The 20,641-nt window shown below is 47.2% G+C and overlaps 1 protein-coding gene across 1 annotated transcript; it reads right to left on the bottom strand.

The window, feature by feature from the left end:
• Positions 1–1,775: 1,775 nt before the first annotated feature.
• On the bottom strand, positions 1,776–20,641 carry LOC130474823 (SRSF protein kinase 3-like). Its single transcript, XM_056846522.1, has 11 exons — positions 20,566–20,641; positions 18,664–18,772; positions 15,763–15,850; positions 10,873–10,960; positions 10,210–10,316; positions 9,825–9,987; positions 8,484–8,566; positions 6,815–6,922; positions 4,250–4,319; positions 4,076–4,168; positions 1,776–1,960 (listed from the first exon to the last, which is right to left on the bottom strand). The coding sequence occupies exons 1-11, from the start codon at positions 20,609–20,611 to the stop codon at positions 1,776–1,778; spliced, it is 1,140 nt and encodes a 379-aa protein (XP_056702500.1). The 5' UTR covers positions 20,612–20,641.

Here is a 20,641-nt window from a genome sequence, read left to right as displayed (position 1 = left end):
GAGGAGTGGGGAAACCAACCAGCTAATAAATAAAATTTTAAAAAATCATCACAAGCCCATTTAGAATCCTCAAGAAAGCATCCCGCCCCAATATTACTGGAGTATGTTTGTATTTAGCATCCTGTTCATATTTTAAGCAGATAGGGAAGGGGGTTCAGCTCTTATCTGGAGAGCCAGTGTAGTGGTTAAGAGTAGTGGTTAAGAGCGGTGGACTCTAATCTGGAGAACCTGGTTTGATGCCCGACCCCTCCACATGAAACCTGCTGTTCTCAGTGTCAGGTCTGGTTCTCTACTTGGGTAAGAAGAAGAAATGTTGGCTTTTATAGAAGGAGGAGGAGGAGGAAGATGACAACTTGGTTTTTTATGCCGATTTTCTCTACCTTTTTAAGGAGAATCAAACCAGCTTACAAGCTCCTTCCTCTCCCCACAACAAACACCTTGTGAGGTAGGTGGGGCTGAGAGAGTTCTGAGAGAACTGTGACTGGCCCGAGGTCACCCAGCTGGCTTCATGTGGAGGAGTGGGGAAACCAACCCAGTTCGCCAGATTAGAGTCTGTCACCCATGTGGAGGAGGAGTGGGGAACCAAACCCGGTTCTCCAGATTAAAGTCCACCGCTCTTAACCACGACACCACGCTGGCTACCTTGAGCCTCAATATCTATAGTGACAAGGCCGGAGTCTCATGTCTAAAATGCACACTAACTCACCATGCATTTTAGACATTAAGCTACCCCACAGGCTCGTGCTGCGTTGAACAGATGAGGCAGATTTACTGATCAGCAGGCACCTGTGACTGGCACAGTTTTCAAGGGCCGATGAGGGAAGGGGAAAAGGAAGAAGCCGATGTTTCAGTGTTCCCGTCCACAGTACAGTTGAGAAGGGACTGTTAAGACTTTGTTAAGGGCTCTGCAAGATCAGACACAAACAAAGGCAAACACGGAGTCTATACCGACTAGTAGGCCATCATGGTTAGGTTAGTACTGGTTTTATGAAGTACTAGCTTTCACATTATGACACCTGAAATTGGAGCACCAGTTGGGTCAGAGTAAGGGGTGAGGTATGAAGTATGCAACCGTCACAAGGTTTCTCACAAAATCACACAAGGTCAGAGTGGGGAGACTGAGACTATGGGTGAAGACAGATGTACTTTTTTTAAACAGCGGGGCCGCTCACTGAGTTCAGTCGAGATATACCTTTCCTCTGCAAAATTCAAGTTCTGGGGAGAAAAAAAACCAACTTTGTAAATTTGAAGCAGGAACTTTGTAAATTTGAAGCAGAGGTCTGATTGGGTGCCCCCCTATGATACCGCCAAGAAACCTCTTCTCATTCTCCACAGCATTAAAATTTTTAAAAAGACACCCCCGCCCCCCAAAGAATTCTCTTGCAATGCTTTAACTTTAAAAAGCGAATAATCTGCTCGAACCACATGGGAAGGGGCGAGCGTGGCACCTGAGCCTGTTTTCAATTTGCTAATATAACGCCAGGCATCTCGGCTATGAAACTGGGAGGAAGCCAAGATCATTCCTTGGCTGAGGAAGGTAGTTTCTTTTCTGGTTACATCTGTCTTCACCTTTTATGGTGCTGCTGGAAAGAAAATCCTAAGGAACTGGATTTGCAGAGGTGGGCAAGAGGAGGCACAGCCAGAATTAACTCATCGGCCTGCCGCTCGCGAGCAGCAGATGAGCATCCTGGAGTTACATCATTCCCTGAGGGCCGGTCCCCATCACAATCACAGCCCAGCGGCAAAGAGCGGTACGATCCGGATGCGGTGTGTGATTAAGTACTGAGCCAAGGATGCTGAAGCCATCTCTCAGCTGGTGCCCTTCTTGCTGGCATGTACTCCAGCATTGGCAGGAGGAAGCTGGCAAATGGAGCTGCCTGGTGTTTTGGCCACCGGTATTTATCGGTGAGGAGATGATACAAGTCATAGGAGGAGATCCGAGACATCCGCAGAAGGGCGCCTGCCAATCAAGACAGAAATCATCGACAGCCATCATTTTTTAAAAAAATGAAAGATGCCACTTCTTCTATGTATGAAGCGACCTATACAAATAATTTATGAAAGCACAATAGAAAACAATAAAATAATGGGAGAGTTGGTTTTTATATGCTGATTTTCTCTACCTTTTAAGGAGAATCAAACCAGCTTACAATCTCCTTCCCTTCCTCTCCCCACAACAGACAACCTGTGAGGTAGGTGAGGCTGAGAGTTCGAAGAGAACTGTGACTTCTTAAAAACCCTGGAGGTTTTTAAGAAGAGGTTAGATGGCCATCTGTCAGCAATGCTGATTCTGTGACCTTAGGCAGATGATGAGAGGGAAGGCATCTTGGCCATCTTCTGGTCACTGGGTGTGTGTGTATGGGAGGTAGTTGTGAATGTGCAGGGAGTTGGACGAGATGACCCTGGTGGTCCCTTCCAACTCTATAATTCTATGATTCTATTATTCTAGGCTAAGGTCACCCAGCTGGCCTCATGTGTAGGAGTGGGGAAACACACAATGTCCTGAAGCTAGCTAGAGAAAGTGCCTCATGTCGCTCCTCTGGCAGATCATTCCAAAGGGAAGGGGCTACCACCAAGAAGGCAGCTGATCTGACAGAGGCCAGAAGTACTTCTCTGAAGACATAATCTACAGCAGGATAAGTCAGGTAGGCGACAATTGGTGTGTGTGTCTATGCAGGAATTTGGCCACATTCTTCTTGATTGTGACCAAGTACAGTGTAGTGTCTACACTGTCCAACTAGGACTGGGGGAGACCCAGGTTTGAATCCCTGCTCAGCTGTGGAATTTGTTGGGTGACCTTGAGCAGGACATACTCTCTTAGCCTAACCCACCTCACAGGGGTGTTGTGAGGACAGATGACGTGCGCCATCCTGAGATCCTTAAAGGGATAACCATTTATTTATTTAAAATATGTCTGTGTCGCCTTTCCACCCAATTCAGGGTTCCTAAGGCAGTGAACATTAAAACAGTTCAGACATTAAAAACATTAATATATAAACACATGAAAACAGACAAATGAGGAGGAGGAGAAGAAGAGGAAGAAAAAGGAAGAAGAATTGGTTTTTATATGCTGACTTTCTCTACCAATTAAGGAAGGCTCAAACCAGATTACAATCACCTTCTCTTCCCCTCCCCACAACAGACACCCTGTGAGGTAGGTGAGGCTGAGAGAGCTGTGACCAGCCCAAGGTCACCCAGCTGGCTTTGTGTGTAGGAGTGGGGAAACAGTTCACCAGATTAGCCTCCACCACTCATGTGGAGGAGTGGGGAATCAAACCCGGTTCTCCAGATCTGAATCCACCGCTCCAAACCACAGCTCTTAACCACTATACCACGCTGGCACTACACTATGCTGGAGGAAGGCTAATAAGAGTTAGTGAAGGAATGCCAAACAAAACAAAAGCTTTCACCCGTTGGTGGAACACAACAGAAGGAGATAGACAAATCTCCCTGAGGACACAGTTCCAAAGTTTCAGTGCCATGACCAAGAAGTCTCTTTCTTGGGTTGCCATCTGCCTAGCTTCAGCTGATGAGGACACCTAAAGAAGGGCCTCTAAAGATGACTGGAAAGGTTGGGTAGGTTCATCTGGGAAAAGATAGTCCTTAAGGGATGCTGGCCCCAAGTTGTACACGGCTTGAAAGATCAATACCAGCACCTTGAATTGGGAACAGAAGCAAATTAGGAGCCAATGTAGATGGAACAACACTGGAGTGATGTAGTCCCCATGACCCGCTCCATCCAGCGTTACGAATGCAGCATTCTGCACCAATTGTAGCTTCCAGGCAATATTAAAGGGTAGCCCCAAATAGGGCGCGTTTCAGTAATCTAATCTAGATGTTATCAGGGCATACACCACAATGGCCAGATTTTTCCAGGGAGGGCCACAGCTGGCTCACCAGCTGGTGAAAGGCACCCCTAAGCCATGTGACAGAAAGACAGACATAAGATTTTGCATATTCATGCCTTTACTATCACACCAGATGAATGTCGAATTTAACATGGAATTTGAGGAGAAGAGCATTTCGTGCATCACTCATTTGCAAATGAGTCCCACCCTCATGTCTACCTTCTCACCTTTTCTGTTGAAGAAACCTGATGCCTGTTGCCAGAACAAGGCAATTTGGGGTGGAATTCTGCCTAGGAGTTCAATGATCCGAGCCACGTGATCTGAAATGGGTGGAAAGCAAGATGTAAGCATTTGTATTTCCTGCAATGGAATCACAGAAGAAAATCCAGATTCTGACTTACCATCATCTCTAGAGAAATACCTTCCAGCTTGAGGCTCAAAGAGACGTTCTCCCGTTGCCAGCTCAAAAGCCTGCAACGTGAAATAGGTCTCGAGTCAGTCAGCTATGAGCCAATGTATGACAAAAAAGGCCGACAGAAATTCCTCTAGTAACTCAAGTGAGATGATTGAATTCCCCGTTCCAATATGCGAAGCAGGAGCTCACAGAAAGTTAATGATTAAAGTGCTGGACAAAGGAAACTTGGGTTCAAATCCCATCTCAGCCACAAAGCTTTTAGGACAGTCATTCTCACTCAGCCTCACCTACCTCACAGGGTCATTGTAAGAACAAAAAGGACAAGGGGAGAACAACATATGCTCCCCTGAGCTCCTTGAAGGAAGGACAAGATACAAAATATATACAAAATACAAAATATATGACAGATGTTTCCCTGCAGCAAGATCTGCATTCCTTATAGATTATGTGAATCCAAGAGATCTTTTTGTAGAGGATGCATAGAATCAGAGGTGCGGTCCCTGCATGTTCCTGCAAGCTTGGCTTCCTTGAAAAATCTCAGCTGGCATGTTCTGCCTGTGCAACAAATTTAACTATTTGTTAATCATCTGCCACACCTTGACCCTGCCCTTTCTCCAAAGAATAAAAGGTAGCATATGTGGTTCTCTGGTCTTTTGGAACGGAAGAAAGAATGATTGCCTTAAAGGCACATAATGAACATCACAGCTGAGAGGAAATTTGAGCCCTGGCTCTTTTCTAACCACTACACCACACTAGATCTGAACCGACCAGGGGTGTTTCATACTTTTTAATGTACAAGGACCTTAAGACTTGTAACTTGGTGATGGACAGTGCCATCTAGTAGCTATGGCGACCCTAGGGTGTTCAAGGCAAGAGACGGACAGAGGTGGTTTGCCATTGCCTGCCTCTGTGTAGCAAACTTGGACTTCCTTGGGCTCCCATCCAAGTGCATATTAAGGCAGTTTCTTCAAGTTCTGAGCTCTATGAGCCCACTTACAGCGCAATCCTATGGAGAGTCAGGGTCTGGGTTGCTGAAATAGGCCCCAGTGTGCTTGGGAACTCTGTTTTCTGGATGCTTGACTGTGACATAGATCAGAGTTGGGTCAGGGGAACGAACTTGTGAACGTCCAGTTCAGCCTTGCAAACAGACCTTGCAGGACTTTACACTAAAGCTCTCCAGCTGTTTGGGTTTAGCATTAATGTCTTAACTAATGTCTGACAGTGCAATCCTAAGCACAATTACACCTTTCCATTTATTTCTTTACTTCATTTATACCTTGCCTTTCTCCCCAAAAGGAACCCAAAGCAGCTTACAACGTTCTTCTCTTCTCCCTTTTTTGTCTACATCCACCCTGTGAGGTAGGCGAGACTGTGAGAGACTGGCCCTGGGTCACCTAGCAAGCTTCCATAGCAGAGTGGGGGTTCAACCACGATCATAGTCCGCAGTGGTGGACTGGATCTAAAAATATTTGTTGCCAGGAGGGGGCTCACCCACAACTATAAGGCTATCATTTAATTTTAGTAACTTTTATTTTTAACATATTGTTTAATGTTTAAGGCCCCCTGCTTCATCAGGGGCCCACAGGGCCCACTTGCCATTGGGCAAATTGACACCCTGGCCATGTCCGCCACTGGTAGTCGGACACTCCAGCCACTATGCTACATTGACTTCAGTAGACTCAGAAGGGTGTAAAAACCTGACAATATAAATGATCCTACATGATTTTCCATTTGGTACACACTAGGCAATTTGATCAGAAGGAATATAAATACAAAGAGGCCCTCATTTGCTTGTCTGTTTCCATTATGGGTCAAGTAATGGGGGCCAAGGGAAGAAAGGCAGCATGTTATAACCTGAACTTGTCAGATCTTGGAAGTTAAGCAGGGTCAGCCCCGGTTAGTATTTGGATGGGAGACGACCAAGGAATGCCAGGGTTGCTGTACAGAGGAAGGCACTGGCAAACCACCTCTGTTAGTCTCTTGCCTTGAAAACCCCATAAGGGGGGAGGGGGAGGAGGGGGAGAAGAAGAAGAAGAGTTGGTTTTTATATGCTGACTTTCTCTACCACTTAAGGAGAAATCAAACTGGCTCACAATCACCTTCCCTTCCCCTCCCCACAACAGTCACCCTGTGAGATAGGTGGGGCTGAGAGATTTCTAAGAGCTGTGACTAGCTCAAGATCACCCAACTGGCTTTATGTGGAGGAGCGGGGAATCAATCCCGGTTCTCCAGATCAGAGTCAGATCAAACCACTGCTCTTAACCACAACACCACACTCAGCTGCGACTTGACAGCACTTCACACACACACAATGGGGGCCGAAAACTGGGAGAGGAGCCTCCTTCCTTCTTATTTTCAAAAGTAGGCAGGAAAGTATATCGTAGGCCAGCCACTGCCAAGACCACGGCTAAAAGAGCATCATCAGTTGACTGGAAGTCAGTTCGTCCATCTGGGGTTTCTTGTTTCTCAGGCTCTCCTGTAAACAGGATTCCAAAGGCAAGCACCATCTTACTCCTGCCCATGCCACCACAGCTAATGGATGTTTCCCTACCAAGCACGCTGTGCTCCAGATATCAGCTGGGGTGCCGTAATCTAATCCAAGAAGGACTTCCAGGGCTCGGTAGGGCTGGGTCTGGATCTTTTTGGAGAAGGACTTGTACTGGAACAGAAGAAGCCCACAACGGGTGACGTCAAAGGTATTTTCTCGCATGCACCTGCTGTTACTATGAAATGGTTGTTTTTGTTTATTAACTATACTTCTCTCCCCCCCACTCTGAAACACAAATGTACCCTTCTCTCCCGTAGCAACTTACAATATATATATATTTTAAAAATAGTACACATGACATTAAGTAAAGGTCCCCTGTGCAAGCACCGGGTCATTCCTGACCCATGGGGTGACATCACATTCCAACGTTTCCTAGGCAGGCTTTGTTTTACGGGGTGGTTTGCCAGTGCCTTCCCCAGTCATCTTCCCTTTACCCCCAGCAAGCTGGGTACTCATTTTACCAACCTCGGAAGGATGGAAGGCTGAGTCAACCTTGAGCCGGCTACCTGAAACAGATTTCCGTCGGGATCAAATTCAGGTTGTGAGTAGAGCTGGGACTGCAGTACTGCAGCTTACCACTCTGTGCCACAGGGCTCCTCCACACAGGACATTAGAACAAGAAAATTGGTTGGAGCTAATACGTTTTTCTGTTGTTGAAAAACAAGGAGTGGTCCCTTGTGGCTACTGTAGGAGATCATGGGATCTGCCTGTGCAAAATGTGTGGGATGTAGTAAGTAGGGAAACTGGGTGAGATCAAGCAAAAAAGCTGGCCAGATCCAGCCCAAGAACAAAGGTCTCTTATGCATGGACGTTTCCCGACGGTCACCCCCGCCGACTGCTTCGGGCTTCCTTTTGATTAGGCCTGCCTTTCCCGACCATCAGAGGTCACCTCGCTTTCCCCGTGCGTTTTGCCCAAGTTTTCCAGATTCTGGCTAAAACAGCATCTGGGAAACATGGGGAAAATGTGCGGGGGGAGCGAGGCGACTTTTGGCGGGTGGAAAAGGCAGGCATAATCAAAAGGAAGCCCCGAAGCAGTCGGCGGGGGGTGACCGCGGGGAAATGTCCCTGCATAAAAGGCCCTAGTCACTATAGGCATTTTATGCCACAAGTTACCAAACTGGTGCTCCAGGCAGTGGGGATTTGGGCCCACCTAGACAAGAGGAGACCCACAAGCTTGGCTATGAGGTATTCTGAGCTGCATGCTTGTCTCCTTCTAAGCAGGCCTGCCTCAGCAGACCCACAATTCAGGATCAGAATATACTAGAGTAGAACTACCTGAGATTCTGGACTTGATTTGTGGTTTACCTGCCACCCACTGAATTCAGCTCTCTGCAGTGCATTTTATTAGGGAGCTGTGGTTAGGGTTGCCAGCTCTAAGTTGGGGGGAAACCTGGAAATTTGGGGGATGGGAGCCTGGGAGCCTGGGGAGGAAGGAGTTTGGGGAGAGGAGGGACCTTAGCAGTCTATAACTCCATAAAGCCCGCCCTCCAAAGCAGCCATTTTCTCCAGGGGAACTGATCTTGGTCATCTGGAGATCAACTGTAATAGTGGGAGACTTCCAGGTGGCAGCTGGAGGTTGGCAACCCTAGCTGTGGTGTTTACTGATTGCATTGGCAGGATTAGGAACACAGGAAAGATGTTCTAAAGGGCCAAAAGGGGAGAAAAGACTCACAGTCCAGCAGGCGCTTCCCAGGTCTGCAATTTTGACTCCCATTTTCATGAGGTTGCAACAATCCAGGAGAGCAGCCATGTCATCTTTTACATGGAAAGAACACAAGAAAAAATAATTGTATGTTAGAGAGAAAAGTTCTAGCCTTGCTTTGCTCCCCTGCCTCATTCCTTCTCTAACTGCTGGACACTGTTTATGGAAGGGAGCATTAAAAATGTGACATTCCCTCCCTGTAGTCTGGAGTGTAGGGTTGCCAGGTCCCTCTTTGCCACCGGTGGGAGGTTTGGGGGCGGAGCCTGAGGAGGGCGGGGTTTGGGGAAGGGAGGGACTTCAGTGCCATAGAGTCCAATTGCCCAAGCGGCCATTTTCTCCAAAGGAATTGATCTCTATCAGCCGGAGAACAGTTGAAATAACGGGAGATCTCCAGCTAGTACCTGGAGGTTCCAAAATGAAAAAGGCTAGGTACTGTAGACAGATAGAAATTTAAAGAAACAGCACCCAAATGCAATGATTGCAAAAAATGCGAAATTGTAATGACAAAATTGTCACGATAACAACTGCTACGATACACAAACCAACAGAACAATGAAACACCTACAACAAAGAAACTGGCGTGGAAACATCGAAGTGTGAGCCCCTGTGCTTCGATCCTGGCTACAATGTGTGCAGAAAAGAACAAAGTCAGTCATGTAAATACATTGACACGAAGTGCGTTCCAACATAGTCACGAAAAAAAGTCCAGGTGCGAAGACACGCAAACCACTGGTACGTGTAGTCTAAATCATTTTGCCACGTTTCGCTGTGGGCTTCATCAGCCTGAGGTAGGTTATATTATAGTGTTATATTATGATGTTATACTGTTGAATAACCAATGCTTTGGCGGTAATATTTTAATCTACTTGTATAGATAAGGATGTATTTTGTAACCTTGTAATTTTGTCAACATTACTAGCTTTGTACATATTTCTTGTTTAAGGCTGGTCTTGTCATAGCACTATATTATCATTATTATTTTTGCATATGGTTATATTCACCTACCGCCTGTTTCTTTGTTGTGTTTCATTGTTGTGTTGGTTTGTGTATCGTTGTTGCTATTATCGTGACAATTTTGTCATTACAATTTCGCATTTTTTGCAATCACTGCATTTAAGTACCTGGAGGTTGGCAACCCTACTGGAGTGGGATGGTCCATTCTACCACCTCAGACCTTTACCACTATAGTTTGCGGCCTGCATAGACCAGGCTCGACTCTCCCCTAGCTAGGGTGAACACAAGGCTCTAGGGAGGGCAAGGCCTTAATCTCACCCATACGCTCAGCAGCCCTCTCCCCTGCTCAGTGTGTACCTGGCCTCTGCGGCTTCGTTCCTTCACTGGGTCCCGAGACGACCATGTTGTACAGGAGGGTCTTCAGGCTTTCTTCCGTGACGTACAGCAGGACATTCTCCGGCTTGATGTCCGCGTGGATAATGCGGCACTCCGTGTGCAGGAAATGCAAGCCTTGGAGCACCTGTGCGAACCAGAGTGTGACTTGCAGTTAGGGATCAGGAACACTTTGAGCTCCTTCGGCCACCTGTAATCACTAGGAATTACATTGGGGTAGAGCGTTATGGGCTTCAGCGGATTGTTATCCTCTTACCTGGTTGCTGCCCTGACCTGAGAGTACCCCCAGTGGCCAGGGGGTACCTGGCAACCACAGTGGGATGGAATTCATAACGGGCTCTGCACTTACCTGATGTGTCACTTTCTTGACAAAGGGCAAAGGGAGACCTTGGATGCCCGGGCAGCTCAGCAAGGACTGTAGGGAAGGGCCCAGCAGCTCCAACACTAAGCACACATGTGGGGTCCAGAGTCAGGGATCCACGAACAGCCAAAGTTCTGATCTGATCTCTCTCCAGCAGCAGATCTCAATGCCAAGACAGGGATCTTTCTTAGCAACGTTCCCTATCATCTGTTTGCTCAAGAAGGCTGAGAAGATGGGACCGCAGGCCTCTTTCTCGGTTGATACTGACATGCACACTTTGAATGTAACACCAGCCCGTTCCGGAAAGAAATATTTACATTGCATTCCTTGCACGTGTGCTTTTACAATTCAAAACATATTTTAGTAACACTCTGGTATCATAGGCACAAAGTCCACTTGGAATGCATCTTATAATACATACCTGGGCCGATACAAAATCGTTCTATTTGTTAATGAAAGTTTATGTGTGCATAATATGAAACACGCTTGGCATGTGGTTTTGGATTATCAACCCCATATTTATTGCCATATGGGCTTGTTTTTAATATATGCACGAGCATTTTATAATACATGTATTTCATAGTTTAATTGAGTTTTATTTCACCCAACCTTTTGGGTACCCAAGTCTATTCCCACCTAGGCAAAGGATATGAAAGCCATTCTCGCCAATCATTTTGAAATCATCAAGCAAGCGGATGACGTGATCTCCAGCTTGGTCTTTCCTCCTCTTGCTGTTCACCTGTGGAAAGAGGACTGGGCTCAGCCTGAGGAGGCTTTGAGCAACACTTGGTGAGGCTGTTTGGAGGTGAAACGCGGCGGAAGAGAGTGGATTTGGGGGTGGGGGTCAGGCATGGGGCTGCAACGCCACTCGTCAGGTTCCCCCAGGCTCCGGTTCGACTGGGTTGTCAGATGCCCGTTATGGTCCAGGATGAGGAGAAGGATAAGACTGCTACCAGTTTTCTGGCGGAGGCTCTTGCTGCTTCCACACAGGGGCAGGAAAAGCCACCCCAGTTGTGGAAGTGAAGACAGAACCTTGAACACTTACTGAGAAGGTTCCTTCTGCTCTGGGGTACACGGGCATCTTGAAAATCTTGAAATTTGTCTCTGATGAGAAGACACCTACTGGACAGGAATAGCAACCCCAAGGCTCTTTTCTTCTGATGATTTTCAGTCCCTTTTGACAAAAGCTCTATTTGCACTTGACTTGTCAGATGGCTCTGAGAAACCCAGCGAGCCAAAACCAAAATCAGGCCGCAAAGGGGAAAAAGGGGGGGAAGGAATATTTTTTGCAATTTGACTCTCAGAATAGAAAGGTTCCACTCCCGGAGCATTTTAAGAGGGTCATCAAGGATGCGTGGGGGTAACCCCACATCCAATAGAAAGTTCTCAGCTAACACTAATTTTAGTTTTGGCTCGCTGGGTTTCTCAGACAAGTCATCTGACAAGTCAAGTGCAAATAGAGCTTTTGCCAAAAGGGACTGAAAATCATCAGAAGAGCCTTGGGGTTGCTCTTCCTGTCCAGTAGGTGTCTCCTCATCAGAGACAAATTCCAAGCTTTTCAAGATGCCCATGTACCCCAGAGCGGGAAAGAAGAGTTGCACAACCCATCCCTGTGAGACTTGCTGCTGTCCCCGCTAGGGTTGCCAGGTCCCTCTTCGCCACTGGCGGGAGGCTTTTGAGGTGGAGCCTGAGGAGGACAGGGTTTGGGGAGGGGAGGGACTTCAGTGCCATAGAGTCCAATTGTCACAGCGGCCACTTTCTCCAGGGGAACTGATCTCTGTCGGCTGGAGAACAGTTGTAATAGCGGGAGATCTCCAGCTAATACCCTAGTCCCCGCTCCAACCCCGCCATCACCTCAGCACAGAAGCCCCAGTGGCCATCGATCACACCAGGCCTCCCAGTGACCTGGTGTCAGCTAAGGCTTTCTGCCTCTGCCCCTCCTCCCCGGCATCTACACCTCAATGGAGACCTTCCCGGCTAATCATTAGTGTGTTACCAGGGGTTTTTCAGTGAGTAGTTACCAGCAGTTACCTTCCGTAGTGTTTCCTTGTATCAGAGCCATCAAGACAACTCTGCCGCACCTCGTCCTTTTGTATTATGCCATGAACCTAATCAATCCTATTGTATGTACCCTATAAATGTACCGGTGTTTCCCCATGTCTGTATTCTAGCCTTATGTTTCTATGGACTGACTGAACTCGCTGGCTTTCTTAATAAAACTTTTAAACTCGCAGCTACGTCTGGAGTGAAGTTCCTTATGAAAGAAACGCAACGAAGTACTGCAGCCTGACACCTGGCCACCTAATTTCCCCTCTTCACAACTGAGCCACAGTTCCCCTTTGAGCACAAGCAAAGAGTGTATGTGCATGTTTTCTTTTTGCTCTGGTTCAGGGGTCTCAAAACTGCGGCTCTAGAGCCACATGCGGCTCTTTGGCCCATTGAGTGCGGCTCTCCGAACTTAGTTCAGAACCCCTGCTCTTGTGCCCGCTCGCGCCGGCAGCCGGGCTGAGGAGCCGGCGAGCCTGAGAGAGAGAGAGAGTGGGTGCGCTGTCTCCCCCCCCCCTTCCGTGGAGAATGGCCGGGTCCCCCTTTCCCTTGCCCTCAATGGTTGGGAGGCTAAAGCCTCCCCTCCCCTCTAGCCGTACGATTGCTGGGTGGGCGGCTCTGCGGTTTCTGGCCCCCCCCACCTATCAGCTGTTGGGCAGGGCGGGCTTCCTTTGGTAGACCTGGTCTCCGGCTGAGTCCCATTGGGAGGCCATGTCTACCCACTGGCTTTCTTGGCGGTAGACCTGGACTCCGAGGAGGGGGGAAAAGTCCCCCTTCAGAGGCCAGGTCTACCAATTGGCTTCTATGGGCCTCCGGAGACAAGGTCTACTGTCAAAAAAGCCCATGGGTAGACCTGGCCTTCCAATGGGACTCAGCCGGAGGCCAGGTCCACCAATAGGCTTTTATGGCGGTAGATCACGCCTCCAGACGAGGACTCCGGACGGGGAGGGGGAAATGGCAGGGACTTACAATTTAATTTTTATCAATAAATAAGATCATATTAAGTATGATGCCCTGACCTGGATGGCCCAGGCTAGCCTGATCTCGTCAGATCTCAGAGGCTAAGCAGGGTCAGCCCTGGTTAGTATTTGGATGGGAGACTACCAAGGAATACCAGGGTTGCTGTGCAGAGGAAGGCACTGGCAAACCTCCTCTGTTAGTCTGTTGCCATGAAAACCCCCAAAAGGGGTCGCCATAAGTCAGCTGCGACTTGACGGCTTTTTACACACACACACACACACACATATATTAAGTATGATATCAAGTTTTATTCAGTGTACCTATAGTTTAATTAAGACTTAAAACTTTAATTAAAGTTTATTAAGTTAATAAACAGTGTACCTACCTATATAGTTTAAGTAATTTGGCTCTCAAAAGAAATCTTAATCGTTGTACTGTTGATATTTGGCTCTTTTGACTAATGAGTTTGCCGACCCCTGCTCTGGTTCAAAAGGGGGAAAGTATAGGAGCCCCATGAATCATGCTGTGAGGGAGCATGACGTCATCTGGGCAAAAGCTCTGTGTGGGAGCAACCTCTGCATTCAGACTGGTAGCCTGTTCAGCATCTGCCTGTGGAGAATATCTATTGCGTTTTTAGCGATTATGAACAGGGTGGCCAGCTCTGGGTTGAGAAATACCTGGAGATTTTGGGGGGTGGCACCTGGGGAAGGTGGCCTTTTGGGAGGCCCATATAGCCATAGAGCCCGCCCTCCAAAGCAGCCATTTTTCTTCAGGGGAACTGATCTATGTTGGCTGGAGATCAATTGTGATACCAGGAGATCTTCAGGCTCCACCTGGAGGATGTCAGCCTTAATTATGAAGTTGTTCTAGGCATACAGTCTGGGGGTGTGGGTGTGGGGGAACAACCCTACCTGTGGATGTTGTGTGTGTTAAGTGCCATCAAGTCACTTCCGACTCATGGTGACCCTATGAACCAATGTCCTCCAAAACATCCTATTCTTAACAGCCTTGCTCAGATCTTGCAAACTGAGGGCCGTGGCTTCCTTTATTGAGTCCGTCCATCTCTTGTTGGGTCTTCCTCTTTTCCTGCTGCCCTCAACTTTTCCTAGCATGACTGTCTTCTCCAGTGACTCTTGCCTTCTCATAATGTGACCAAGATGACAAAGGGCCTAACCACATGCCCTGAAGGGGTATTAGTGCTGCCTCCACTCAGCTACAAACAGAGTTCTTGGGCTGACAGAGAACTTCATGAACAGGGCTGGCTCAGAGGTAGGGCTGCCAACCTCCAGGTACTGAAGGAAAATAAAGACACCTCTGTACCTGTATCAAGAGGATGAGGAAATTAGTACAGGAATATAGCTGTTAACAAAGCCAAATATAATGTAGCTGTATTTTTTCACAGTATGTGGCAATATTACCACCCTCAACAATTATATATACTACAACAAAGAGATGCATAATTATACATGGTGAAATATCCAAGCTGGTAAATCACAACAATTTCCTCTAACAGGTATTGAAAGTACAGTTCACAAGAATTGTTCCTTTAAGATGCTCTTTCCTCATACAGCAGCGAGATGTGCATTGAAGGAGAAAACAATCGTTTCGGGGCATGAAGCCCAATTCTTCCTCAGTTCTTCAAAAATACAATGCTTGCAGTTATACATCATCATCCACAGTATCTGGTTTCAAACGAATAACCATTTCTGGAATAAAGTGCATTATGCTTCCCCCATAGGGGTAAGACGCTGAGTTCCTTCCACTCTAGGCCACTTGAGTCCTTACCTAGAGTGGAAGGAACTCAGCGTCTTACCCCTATGGGGGAAGCATAATGCACTTTATTCCAGAAATGGTTATTCGTTTGAAACCAGATACTGTGGATGATGATGTATAACTGCAAGCATTGTATTTTTGAAGAACTGAGGAAGAATTGGGCTTCATGCCCCGAAACGATCGTTTTCTCCTTCAATGCACATCTCGCTGCTGTATGAGGAAAGAGCATCTTAAAAGAACAATTCTTGTGAACTGTACTTCAATACTTACCTGTTAGAGGAAATTGTTGTGATTTACCTGCTTGGATATTTCACCATGTATAATTATACATCTCTTTGTTGTAGTATATATAATTGTTGAGGGTGGTAATATTGCCACATACTGTGAAAAAATACAGCTACATTATATTTGGCTTTGTTAACAGCTATATTCCTGTACTAATTTCCTCAACCTCCAGGTACTAGCTGGAGATCTTCTGCTATCACAACTGATCTCCAGCAGTTTGCCTGGAGAATATGGCCGCTTTGGCAACCCGACTCTATGGCATCGAAGTCCCTCCCCAAACCCCGGCCCTCCTCAGGCTCTGCTCCAACCTCCCACCGGTGGCAAACAGGGACCTGGCAGCCCCACTCAGAGAAGGCCCTTCTGCTGTGCCGTCAGGTAAAGGGACTAGGGCACCAAGGCAGAAATCCTAGGTGAGGCAGCTCACTCTGTGAAGAGCTTCAAGAGTTGCTAGAAGGTGTTGGGTGCAGAGTTACATACACATCGCAGGAGCCTGACTTCGTCCAGGGCTGCCTCAGCAAAATTCTCCCCTCCCTTAGGCACCTTCACAGCCACGCACCTCTTCTTCCTGGAAAAACACCACATATTGTTCTCAAGAGAAGGAACAAGAACCCACCCCGGGAATCAGGGTTGGAGCTTAAGATGCGTAATTTAGCTGGGGAAAGCAGCAGTGTTATTTATTTAGGGGGGAAATGCTTCCTTTCCAGGAAGCTGCTAAAGGCGACTTACAAAATAAACATAATAAAAACAATACATTAAAAGATATTAAAGTTCAGCCCAACATAAAAACTTAGATCAACATAAAGGGAAGCCCAACATTTGCTTCCCCCCATTCGAGCTGTTTTGGAGCAGGCAGATCTTTCGGCTGGGGGAAGAAGGGCTCTTTACCTGGGTGAGGGAGGGAGTTGATCCCCTCTTTCCTACTGTATCTCTGGAGAACTGCTAATTCGAACGGCAAAATTATTCCAAGGGTTTTGATATGCACAGTTAGCACGCCTGATGGGTAGCTCTGTATCATACATCTTGGGGCACACTGGCCCAAGTTTGGCCCCACACCCATGTGGTCAGAGAATGTTTCTGTGAAACCCTGGTGTGGATTCATCTCAAGCACACAACAACAGTTATCTGTGGGACTTTTGATGTATCTACATACCCACATCTAATCCCAGTTTCCCAGCACACACACACACACAAGAACCCACACTTTAAGGCTATCCAACATCTACCAATTGAAGCAGTGATTGCTGACCTCTGCCTTTAGGCTGATGTGCATGCATGCAGGACCACTGCACATTAAGAGCACCACAGGGTTTTCCCCCTTAATCCCTAAGTGAGATCAGCATGGTGTCGTGGTTAAGAGCAGTGGTTTGGAGTAGTGGACTCTAATCTGGAGAACCGGGTTTGATTCCCCACTCCTCCACATGAAGCCAGCTGGGTGACCTTGGGCTAGTCACACTCTCTCAGGGTGTCTGTTGCAGGGAGTGTAAGCCGGTTTGATTCTTCCTTAAGTGGCAGAGAAAGCCGGCATATAAAAACCAACTCTTCTTTTTCTTCTTCTAACTGGAAGGCTGTTGGGCTGGTCACAGGAATTTTATTACTGCCTTAATTCCGGAAAGCTGGGGATAAGGTTGGACGGGGCGGGGGAGGTACTATTTGTTATTTGGTCAAACTGGGATTCCTGAACCCTCATTTGCTAATATGAGGCCTGTGGTGCAGAGTGGTAAACTGCAGTACTGCAGTCAAAGCTCTGCTCACGACCTGAGTTTGATCCCGACAGAAGTAGGTTTCAGGTAGCTCAAGGTTGACTCAGCCTTCCATCGTTCTGAGGTCGAGGTCAGTAAAATTAGTACCTGGCTTGCTGGGGATACAGTGTAGACGACTGGGGAAGGCAATGGCAAACCACTCCGTAAACAAAGTATGCCTAGTAAATGTTGAGATGTGACGTCACCCCATAGGTCAGTAATGACCCAGTGCTTGCACAGGGGTCTACCTTCAGCTTTTTTAAAAAAATTGCCAACACCACCAATATGGGAGACATTTGGTGGGGAGAACTAGCAGGTGAGGGGAGGACCCGCTTAACCCCTTTCTGGACCCACTGATTTGACCCTCCAAATGCTTTCCCCCCCTCACTACGCAGATTTCTTTCTTGGAGACTGGGCAGGGGAGGGGGGGAGAAAATGAGCTCAAAAACAGCCTTGGGTGCATTTCTAGGGGAGTATTTTGTGGGCGCAGGAAGTGTTAAGTCCCCAGGCTGTGATCTGCAGTCTCCTGGGTGATTTGCAAACATCCACATGCAGCTGGGGCCTAGGATACAAACTTTAACACAGCTCTCAGTAGGATTCAGATTGTTCTTGGAATCAGGGTTGGAGCTTAAGATGCGTAATTTAGCTGGGGAAAGCAGCAGTGTTATTTATTTAGGGGGGAAATGCTTCCTCTCCAGGAACCTGCTAAAGGCGACTTACAAAATAAACATAATAAAAACAATACAATAAAATATATTAAAGTTCAGCCCAACATAAAAACATAGACCAACATAAAGGGAAGCCCAACATAAAAACATATAGACCACAAAACCAGATCACAGCTTAAAATAAGGTACCAGACTAAAATTGTGTTTTATCAAAACCCCAACCTCTTAATGAAGAAGACTTGGTTTTTATATGCCGACTTTCTCTACGACTTAAGGAAGAATCAAACCGGCTTACAATCACCTTTCCTTCCCCTCCCCACAACAGACACCTTGTGAGGTAGGTGGGGCTGAGAGAGCTCTAAGAGAGCTGCGACTAGCCCAAGGTCACCCCCAGACTTCATGTGTAGAAGCGGGGAAACCTACCTGGTTCACCAGATTGGCCTCCGCTGCTCATGTGGAGGAATGGGGAATCAAACCCGGAGCCCACCACTCCAAACCACCACTCTTAACCACTACACCATGCTGAGCGAACAGAAACAATTGTGCCTGGTGCCTAAAAGAAAGCAATATAGGTACCAGGTGAGCCTCAAGGGAAAGGGCATTCCACACTGGAGGTGCCACTACTGGAAAAGCCCCGTCTCTGGTTGCCACCCACCTCACCTCAGAAGGCGGGACCCAGAGAGCAGGGCTTGTGAGGAGGATCTTAGCTGGTGGGCTGGACAACATGGGAGGTGATGGCGATCCTTCAGTTCTCCTGGCCCCAAGCCATTTAGGGCTTTAAAGGTCAGAACCAGCACTTTGAACTGAGAAGGGAAACAAATGGGCAGCCAGTGCAAATTTTTCAGCATTGGGAGATGGGAATGATATGGATCAGGGCTGCAGCAGTAAAGAACAGGAAGGGTGTTCATTCTTCTCCTCTGGATGGGGATCCAGACCCTGTTGTTAGGAACAAGCCATTTTGGCTCACTCACCCCATGTCTTGGCAAAGCCAGACTGTTGAGAAGTAGCCGCACCCCAGATTCTGCACCACTTGGTATCTTCCATTGAAGACTTCTCCTTGTGTCACTGGATAGTAGCCTTCTGCATGGAGGGGAAAGGGGGGGCATCAACAGACAAGTTAACTAGGAGTCACCCAAAGGGCCCGTTTTCTGCAAGTCATGGTAGAACTCCTGTGGCTGAACAGAAGAACTTGCTGATGTTCTTAGAACAGTTTTCTTCTAATAAAGGTCAAGGTCCCCTGTGCAAGCACCAGGTCATTCCTGACCCATGGGGGTGACGTCACATCCCGGCGTTTACTAGGCAGACTTTGTTTGCGGGGTGGTTTGCCAGTGCCTTCCCCAGTCATCTTCCCTTTATCCCCAGCAAGCTGGGTCCTCATTTGACCGACCTCGGAAGGATGGAAGGCTGAGTCAGCCTTGAGCCGGCTACTTCAAACCGACTTCTGTCGGGATCGAACTCAGGTCGTGAGCAGAGCTTTTGACTGCAGTACTGCAGCTGACCACTCTGTGCCACGGGGCTCTTTCTTCTAATACCTGATGCTTATCTGCTGATTTTCATGCCGGAAGCTGTTTTCAGGTCTGCATTGTTTGATCCTTCAACCTTCTCCCCTGGTGTTTAGGTGGGCTACCCACCAGTCCTTTTTCTAGTGCCGCATCTTCTATCCATTCATTTGTTGCCTCTTCTTTATTTGAAACACTTTCAAGACAGCTGAAAATCTCATGACTTTGGTGGGGGGATAAGTGTTTCTTTTTTATGTAACTCGACAGGCTCATCTGTTTGGGCCCAAGGGGGAAATAGGAGGCAGATACAGAATCTAAATCCAGCCCTGTGACCATAAATCTGATCGCCAATGCTCTTTAAACCATCCTCTCTTCACACGGAGGAGCTCTCTTTTCAGGTTATCATCTCCCAGTACCTAGCTCCTTATAAATTGCATTGTATCTGCAAACAGAGCTTGAAATTTTGCTGGAGAAAAGGTGGTGATTTATGGTGGTCATCTCAACAACAACAACAAAAACACCCCAGATTACTTCGCACAGATTCCCTCTCCTCTTTTTTCATTTGGGAAATGCTAAAGTCTGAGATAGTTGTCCAGACATACACCCTATCAACCGTTTTACAGAACGTGTAAAACAAAACTGTTCCAGAGGACACTTTTTATATGGGGAATAGGATAGTATTTTTAAATATCTTTGAAATTTTTAGACAGCTTTATTATCTTTCCCCCCCACACCCTTGTACTGCCATATTTATTTTTTAAAAAAAGATGGCCCCCTTAAACACGTTACATACAAAAATATTATTGTTGGGTATAACTGTAGTTTGCATGCGAATGCTAGATGCCCCCTTCTTTTATTTTTTATCTCGTACCTTTGAAAACAACCCAATCTTGCATTGGAGTAAATACTGAATATTGTTTATTGAACACATTGTACTGCCTGTTTATTGGAATTATCATGCTGTTTTATTTCACTGTTATTTGATGATACATTTTCTCCTCAAGATCTGGTGAACACATGAAGCTGCCTTATGCCGAGTGAGAGCCTTGGTCTATCAAGGTCAGTATTGTCCATTCAGACTAGTGGCAGCTCTCCAGGATCCTAACCTGGGTCCTTCCACATGCCAGGGGATGCTCTGCCACAGAGCCATGCCCCTCCCCAACACGGTATTGTCTTTGGCCCTGGCTCTCCAGCATCTCTAGAGGAAGGGTCTGACATCATGTACTTACTGATCCTTTTAATATGTCGATGTGTACCTTGCTGAGCTGCGTTCTACATCCAGATCTGACCTTATCTAGACATATCTGCAGGGCAGTGTACTCTGCAGATCTGGCAGGCAGTTAGATGTCTCTTCCAGCAATACCCACCACTCACCTGAACAAGATGCTGGGGCCTCTTCTGGCCATTCTGAAGCATCCATGGCAGGAACACAACTCCCTGGGTTGCAGGA

The sequence above is a fragment of the Euleptes europaea genome, chromosome 1, assembly GCF_029931775.1.
Source record: "Euleptes europaea isolate rEulEur1 chromosome 1, rEulEur1.hap1, whole genome shotgun sequence".
NCBI lineage: Eukaryota > Metazoa > Chordata > Lepidosauria > Squamata > Sphaerodactylidae > Euleptes > Euleptes europaea.
This window is presented reverse-complemented; position numbering and strand designations above follow the sequence as displayed.